This window comes from Perkinsus marinus (genome assembly GCF_000006405.1).
Source record: "Perkinsus marinus ATCC 50983 genomic scaffold scf_1104296952338, whole genome shotgun sequence".
NCBI classification, from domain to species: Eukaryota; Perkinsozoa; order Perkinsida; family Perkinsidae; genus Perkinsus; species Perkinsus marinus.
This window is the reverse complement of record NW_003208895.1, coordinates 423-8598: the sequence shown is the minus strand read 5'-3', so window position 1 is coordinate 8598 and position 8176 is coordinate 423. Positions and strand designations below refer to the sequence as shown.

Sequence of the window (8176 nt, the reverse complement as noted above, 5' to 3'; positions counted from 1 at the left end):
CCTGATCGACATGCAGTCGGGCCAAGTGAGAACGAGGGGCAAACTCCTCCATGATGTTCTCCTAGAATTCCCACGCCATCAGCTTCTCTCAACATTCTTCTACCGCACGTTGGCCCACAGACGAATGCCACTACTTCTTCCCTATTTTGAGAAGAATGCTTCACTGTCACAAATGTCGAGATATACTCGTACATGAGCGGAGTAAATAGCCGAAGCATTCGCCTTCCGTGCTGCAATGGCAATCAGAAAGCACTTCGCTCCCGCCAAATTTACATGCACCAACGGAGCGGTCATACAATGACGAATCACCTATCATAATATGATAACCATATCTTCATTTAGTTGGAGCCTCTCACCCAAGACTGTTAAGCTCTTGTAATTCTTCATGCTGTTATACCTACCGAAAACGGAATCCCGTAAAAAAAGAGTTGGAGAACTCACAAGTCATTTGATATAGCCAACGACGGATCAGCTTCATCATAAGCACAGCTACCGATGAACAGAGCAGCAATGAGGGTTAGGGAGTGGAGCATAAGAACGGTCAGCTTACTTTATTCGACTAATGAATATTCTATAATAAGCTCCTTCTACGCTACAACGAAATCGATCGCGTCATGAGTGCGGGCCACGTCCGACGTGGCACGTCGGGCCATTTGTGCGCCATCTTGGCACGCCAAATACGATGACTGAAAGATATAGTCGTCTTCCCTAGATGAGCCAGCAGAAAAGATGATGATATAAGGTGAGAGTATAAGGCACAGAGGTTATAGCTCGCCAAACACACCATTTATTGTCGTAGACTAGGTATTCGTTGAGATAGCATCATGAGACAACGATGCAGACAACACACGTGAAAGAGTGCGCCGAGGCTAGAAAGTAGGACATTTAGGGCTCGAACTCGCAGGATTGCGGATGGGTAATGGGAAGGCAACAATACGTAACCACCGAAAATTGTAATGGGGGGTACAACCCGATGAACAGAGAGTCTTGCTCGGCATTGGCGGAGTAGGATTGAGCTATCAGCCTCACAGGGTGCTCACACCCTGGGTCCGCAAGAGTTCTGCACGCACGTGCAGTTGGACGTGTTAATTTGCTATGCGATCGCTGGAAGAGCAATTTGTGCCCTGAGCTCTCCAACGAACCCAAGGGAAGAGGAGTCTTCATTAGTTGGTCGGGAGGGAATGTGGACAACGAGATGCGCTATCTCATCTTCCACTCTTGTGAGTGTCAGAAGTAACTCTCCACCGAAGCTAATTCAGACACAGAAAAACGTATTATGTATGCGTTCAACTGTGTGAATCGGTCGTGGTGATGGTACCTCCACGTCCCTTGGGGTGGCATAGCTGCCCCAGGTGGAGAAGTTGGCTGCATTATGGCATACCTTGGGGAGGTCAAGCTGCCCCAGAGAGAGCAATAGACTCTATTAGGGCATACCTTGGGGTGGCATAGCTGCCCCAGATAGAGAAATCGGCTGCATTATGGCATACCTTGGAGTGGCATAGCCGCCCCAGATGGAGAAATCGGCTGCATTATGGCTTATCTCGAGGTGCCATAGCTGCCCCAGAGGGAGCAATAGACTCCATTAGGGCATACCTTGGGGTGGCATAGCTGCCCCAGATGGAGAAATCGGCTTGTTATGGGATTCTGCGCACATCAATGTGCTTGCGTGCTTCCTGAGATCTATAGCTAATGATGTTGGTGGTTCGCCCAGGAAGGCACGTTACCCTTCCCTCTCCTCTTGAGTCACTCCCCTAAGTCTCCGTAGCTCAGCTACCTCTACAAGCTCATCACTCCTTGTGTTATCCAGTCCGTGGGCTCTACTATCACGTCACACACTTCCGCTACATCTACTCGAACCCGTTACAGTTTGGGGGCTGAGCCGAGAACTAAGCTAAGCTACCTATGGAGACTCTAACGGAAAAAATGACTCAACTGACTAACGTAGTCGCTCTGCTTGCACAGGAGAGAAGTAGTAGTGCCAGCTCTATCTCTAATATGGCTACACAACATTCGGCATCATTCGGTTTGCGATTGCCCAACATTGTCCTCCCGGTCTTCCACTCTACGGACGACTTGGATGACTTTCTTACTCAACTACGATCGTTGCTGGAAACAACAGGCACTCCTCCCAAGCATTGGATTGCACTCCTCAAACAGCAAGTGATTAGTGATCGCCGGTCTTTTGATTTGGTACGCCTTGCTGAAGCTCAGTACCGTTCAGACCTGCTTGCTGCTGAGGACGATAAGCAGTTCTTGACCTACTATATCAAGGTTCAAGATTATCTTGCTTCGAAAAGGGGCAAACCTAAGGAGGAGAAGGCCCTTGAGTTGTTGACTCGTTTCAACGGCATGGCCCAGAAGGAATCTGAGACGGTAGAAGAATTCTCAGTCCGTTTTCTTGATCTGCACCATGACCTGCAGAAGCTTATCCCTGGTATCTTCATAGTGACATCTGAGGTTGATGGAGTGAAGAAGTCTGACGACATTCAGCTCCAGTTACAGTTCACTGTGAAGCTCCGTGAAGATATAAAAAAGGAGCTGATTGCCCGCCAAGCCCGCTACAATTCGATCCAGCTATTGATCGAAGCAGCACGCCGATACGAGCATTTTCACCCACCTCAAAAAGGAACTCCCTCTGATGTTGTGTCGGAACAAGTCCCAAATACGGTGTGGTGTTCGGCTGTGCAATGTTATAACTGTGGTGAGTATGGTCACTTCGCTCGAGATTGTATGAATAACCCACAAGCATCCCACAGGACGGCTGGGGTGAATATGCCGGCTTTAACGCCCAGGTGGCCGTTAGGGAAAGGCAAGGGTTATCAGTCTGGAGTTCAGTTGACACCTGCGAGTGGCCTTAGTGGCTCGCAGAACTTCAACGGCTCTAGACCTACACCACAGTTCGGGAACCGGTTCTACGGACGGGACCAATGGTGGTCTAGAAGGCGAATGAGAGCTGCGGGTGTAGTAATGGTCGCTGAGCCCTGAGGCGCAATCCTTATGTGGATACACCCCCCATTCAACGAGAAAGCTCACGATCGACGTTCCTAAGGAGGTGCCGATAGGAGATACGAAGGCTATCAAGGGCTTCTCACTACCATACAGGATCTGTGAGGCACTAGAGCCAAGCCCGATGACTCTTTCTATCAGTTCACATGCTGTCAGTTGCCTGAGAGCGGGAACAGAGAACTCGTCGAGGCCGATAGAGTGGGAAGTAGAGACAGGGGTCTCTTTGATCAGCAAGCCGAGGGCGGCTCTAACTGGGTTCTCAGTTAACGAAGTACCAGAGGGACTCGGAGGATATCCACCGGAGAGGTTGTTATGCAAAGGGCTATCCAGCTCTTCTTTCCCTTGAGGCCCTGGGCCATGCAGGGGTTCGTCGTCAAGTTCAAACTCAGAACTATCCGGGGGAGCCGCGAATTGAGTCACGGGGGACTCAGTGTGGCTAAGACTCTGAAGGTCGAGGCCTTCATAGCCACCATCGGGGTTAGAATCGTTGTGATTCTCGGATGATGCACCATTTGTAGTAATGGTCGCAGCTCCTTCCCGTTAATTGACGACTGAGTACTAGACATAGGGTTGAAGTGGAAGTAGTAGTTAGTAGAAGATTAGTGAGTTAAGGTTGAGAGAAGTTAAAGAGACAGAGCGACACAATAGCGGAAATCGATCGTCCAATCCCTTCATTCATGAAGTTCATGAGGGATTTCCTCATAAGGGGACAGCGATTGTGTTACTATCCACGTATCAACGTGGGGTGTCGGAGGAGATGGGACAGTTGTGTTACCGAGCGGGAGTTTCGCTACACGGGCAAAGCTAAGGGATCCGCTAAAGGCAAAGGCTTCTCTAATCATCAAGGCATTGGTCGTCACGGAAAAGGAGAACGATCGACCAGAAGGCGATATCGAGTGAACTGCCTTGATACTCAGTATCAAAGTTCCGCAGATGAGCGTGACCCAGGACCCCCATTAAGAGAGTGTGAGAGAGGAGATGTGGAGGAGGGAGCCGAGAATAAATCTCGTCGATTGAATAGTCGAGAAGCCTAGCAACTACCAGGGGATAATGATGAGTTCCTGGCTATGCCTTTGTTCGTATCTGTGGGAGACAAGCATGATTTCTACGATAAAGATGCTCAGAGGAGGCACATCTTGACTGCTTTCATTCAGCCCCGATCTGACTTACCTCCCACCAAGACTCTTATTGTCAATAAGTTATTGATACTTGCTGCAGCGTCAGCTTGGTGAGCGAAGATTATGCTACTACACTCCAACGTCATGGATTCCCTTGTCACTGTATCAACACTCCTGTAGAGGTTGGTATGGTTGCCGAAGGTGTTTCCTCCACCTCTTCATGGCTACAAGAAGTACCTCTTATCTTCAATGGCGTAGATTCTCAATGTGTGAGAATTGAATGCCCTATTATCCAGAATTTACAATGGCCTCTCATACTCGATATAAACCATCTCACTCTACTACACGCTAGTATAGATTGCCATACCCGAGTGGTTAAAGTCGAACATGGAAGCTCAGCTTCCGAAGCTGGCGGTGCACATTTACCTGTAAAACATTTGGTGGTGGAGAGAAGAGTGCTCTGGTGATGAGTACCTATGATGTAATCAGAGCAGCGTCCACACAAACAATCTCCCCCGGCGTGAGCGAGATCAAAGCATGTTTCGTTCATAATGCATTGAAGTTACCTCAACATCCTTGGCTTGTTGGAGCCAACTCCGAGACTGATGTATTCTCACTCGTTGAGGGCCCCACAGATCGCAATGCTCTACCTACAACTTCGTCGACACCATTTACTGTATTTGTTGCTAATGCCTCATCCTCCACGGTGAGTGTCTCGCCTTTGGAGCCTCTAGGTCGTGTGATTAATCGTGATCCTGAAGAACTTGCAGGCGTTTTTAAGCATGAATTGAACGAGGAGAGACGGCTTCTGAACGAAGCTCGTGAACGTGCCTTCGAAAATGATGCCAACCGTGATCTACCGCCTTTGGGTGATGAGACTGTTGACAAGAAACTGCCTAGGTCTGATGAAGTATATGCCGAAGAAGTGTTGAGAGAGATCCGTCTGGATGAACCACTAATTTGAGTGTCGTTCAGAAGAAGGACTTGGAAACGGTTATCACCAAATGGTGTCGAGTCTTTCATCTACCAGGAGAGAAGTTCGAGGAGATTCGAGGGTATAAACATCATATCAACACCGGTGACCATGAGCCGCTATACTGCACACCCTATCCCCTCCCGGAAAGCCAAGAACGCTTCGTCAAGAGTGAGATTGACCGCATGATCACTGAGGGCATCTGTCGTCCCAGTGAGAGTGCATGGTCGTCACCGGTTTTGGTGGTTGCGAAAAAAGACGAGCATGGTCAGAAAGTGAGACCTCGCCTCGTCATCGACTATAGGCGTCTCAACAGCATCACTCGTTTCGATGCCTACCCCTTACCACAGATAGAGATCCTTTTGTCGAGGCTAAATAAGAAGCGCTTCTATAGCAAGCTCGATATGTATTCCGGCTTCTGGCATGTGGGTATGGTTTGTGATAGCATCGGTAAGACAGCGTTCACTACTCCGTATGGTATCTTCGAATATCTAAGACTCCCTTTCGGCCTCGTCGGAGCCCCAGCAACTTTTATGCGTACCGTGAACAGTGTCTTTGCCGATCTCTTATGTGCAAATGCGCCCAACAACTTCCTTTGTGCTTACATGGACGACCTATTGATTTCATCGTCTACCTGGCAACAACACGTTCACCATCTCTCTCGCGTCTTCGAACGATGTGCTCAACGAGGGGTTAAACTGAAGCCATCGAAATGTTATTTCGGCTATAATCATATTACCTATCTCGGCTATGTAGTTTCTGAGAAAGCCATAACAGCAGACCCGTCGAAGACAGCTGAGAATCGGGCGATTTCACGACCATCATGCCGAAAGGATTTACAACACTTCTTGGGCCTCAGTGGATATTACCGAGCTCACATATGTGATTATGCACAACGAAGCTCACGACTACGACAACTACTCCGCGCTGATGTGTTATGGCATTGGGGTCCAAAAGAAGAGGATGAGTTTAACGATCTCAAAGATGCTCTTTCCAATACATTGTTGGTGCATCCAGACTTCTCGAAGCCATTCGTCCTTCAAGCTGATGGCTCATCTCGTGGTCTAGGAGCTGCTCTATCACAGCTCGATGATAATGGAGTTGAGAGACCTGTAAGGTTCGCGAGTCGTGCTCTAACGAGCGCAGAAGCGAAATGGAGTACAGAAGAACATGAACTCCTAGCTATTGTCTGGGCGGTTGAGAAGTGGCATCAGTACCTCTATGGTCGTCATTTCCTCATTGCCACTGATCACAATAATCTTCGCTGGTTGTTAAATTTGTCTCCACGGAAGCCTCGGCTCTGTCGGTGGATCTTGAGGTTGTGCGAGTACGACTTTGATGTTACACACCGTAAAGGTCGTCTACAAGCCAACGTCGATTATTTCAGCCGACACCCAACTAGCTTGTCTCACCCATCTAAGTTCATTGGTCGAACTCTCGAGGATACTCCTCCATCTGCAAAAAGGAGGAAGGTTTCTGCCTTTGTTTCGGCCTCATGTGATGCTAGTGTACGCTCTGCAATCTCTACTGCAGCACTCCGGTCTAACTTATGTGCAGTTGTGACCCATCAAGAAGCACCACCACTCCATTTACCGAGTCGTCAAGCTATAATCCGATTATAATAATCGACTCGCAGCGCCACGACCCAGTCCTGAGCTCGATCATCCAAGAGCATCCACACTCAAATCGTGATGATTATTACAAGCTCGATCCTTCCGATGACGCTCTATTAATGTGTGTACCATATGAGGGCTCTTGGGACCTACCAGAAGATGTCGAGAAACTTGTCATACCTGTTGAGCATCAGTTAACTTTCCCACGGTATTTTCACGTTCAACCGGACAGTGCCCATCGTGGTCGTGAAGCTACTCTAGTAATGTTACTGTTGAGCGAACTTCCCCTCTGAGACCTAAATTTAATGGGCAGTGCAAGCGAGGGCATAGGTTCCCACTTGATGCTTCGTCAATCATCTGTAGTGGTAGAGAGAATCGTTGGCCTCAGTATCTACAAGCCGTTACATATGCCCACAACAATAACCCCGGTATCGGTCGACTACACTCACCCTATTATATCATTCACGGTGGGCGCAATCCACAGGCGCTACTAGACTTGTTGTTGAACCAATCAACTATAGATGACGTTACCGATCTTGAAGTTGATGCGAGCGAGGCGATCGAGATGGTTGAGTCGATGAAAACTGCGCACGCCTGTGTTCGCCTAGCCCTCATAGATAGTCGGCTGAGAGCCAAAGAACGATACGATCAAGATCGAACTGCGCCAGATTATGCCGCGGGTGCCTATGTTGGAGTGAGGACCTCTCCCCGTGCGAGCAAACTATCCCTTCGTTGGCGTGGACCGTACGCGATAGACAGTATAAGTGGCAATACGGTGCTGTTAAAAGCTCTACCTAGCGGACCGCCAGTTCCGACCCCTACTCGTATTAATGTGGATAAGTTGGTACACCGCGATTACCCGGCATCCTTTCATCGAGATGTGAGCGGTGAGTCTCCTTCATCCGTCATTGAGAACCTCGACGAGCCGTGTGGTCGCTCCCATTCTGAGATTGGATCCACCTCTCGTCAATCCGTATCACCGGATCTCAGACGCCCAGCCTCTATTGATGAGAAGCTTCCATAAGTGAACAGACCTGCTTCGACAGCTCCGTCGATCCTTGCTGATAGTCCACGAGAAGATCAGCCTTCGGTGTCCGTACCTGTAGATCATTCCAGAAAATTCGTCTTGGTCGATAGAAGCTCGGAGGAAGGATTTGTTATGCTACCTACGACGGATGATGATAGACGATGATTACAGTTCTTTATGAAGCCTGCGATGATCCGCGGGGACTAAACCCTAGACGGGCTGTAGAGCTGATCATGAATTGCCCGGGTTACCGAAGAGGCTATCTCAAACGTCTCTCTGATCACACTATCTCTTTACATCAAGATCGGTTTGGCTGGCTTCATCGCCTCGAAGACCATCTCTACTTCATAGAAGACGCGCCTGGTGAAAGATATGTTGTCGGAGAAGTCCTCCGTGAAACAAAACGATCGCCTGAAGGCCGAGATCTACTAGTCCAATA

The 8176-nt window shown here is 48.9% G+C and overlaps 1 protein-coding gene across 1 annotated transcript; it reads left to right on the top strand.

The window, feature by feature from the left end:
* Nucleotides 1-1995: 1995 nt before the first annotated feature.
* On the top strand, nt 1996-7734 carry Pmar_PMAR023973 (hypothetical protein; the record flags this gene model as incomplete). Its single annotated transcript, XM_002776972.1, has 4 exons — nt 1996-2909; nt 4614-5049; nt 5100-5268; nt 7232-7734. 4 exons carry the CDS (start codon nt 1996-1998, stop codon nt 7732-7734), a joined length of 2022 nt encoding a protein of 673 aa, XP_002777018.1.
* Nucleotides 7735-8176: the final 442 nt, after the last annotated feature.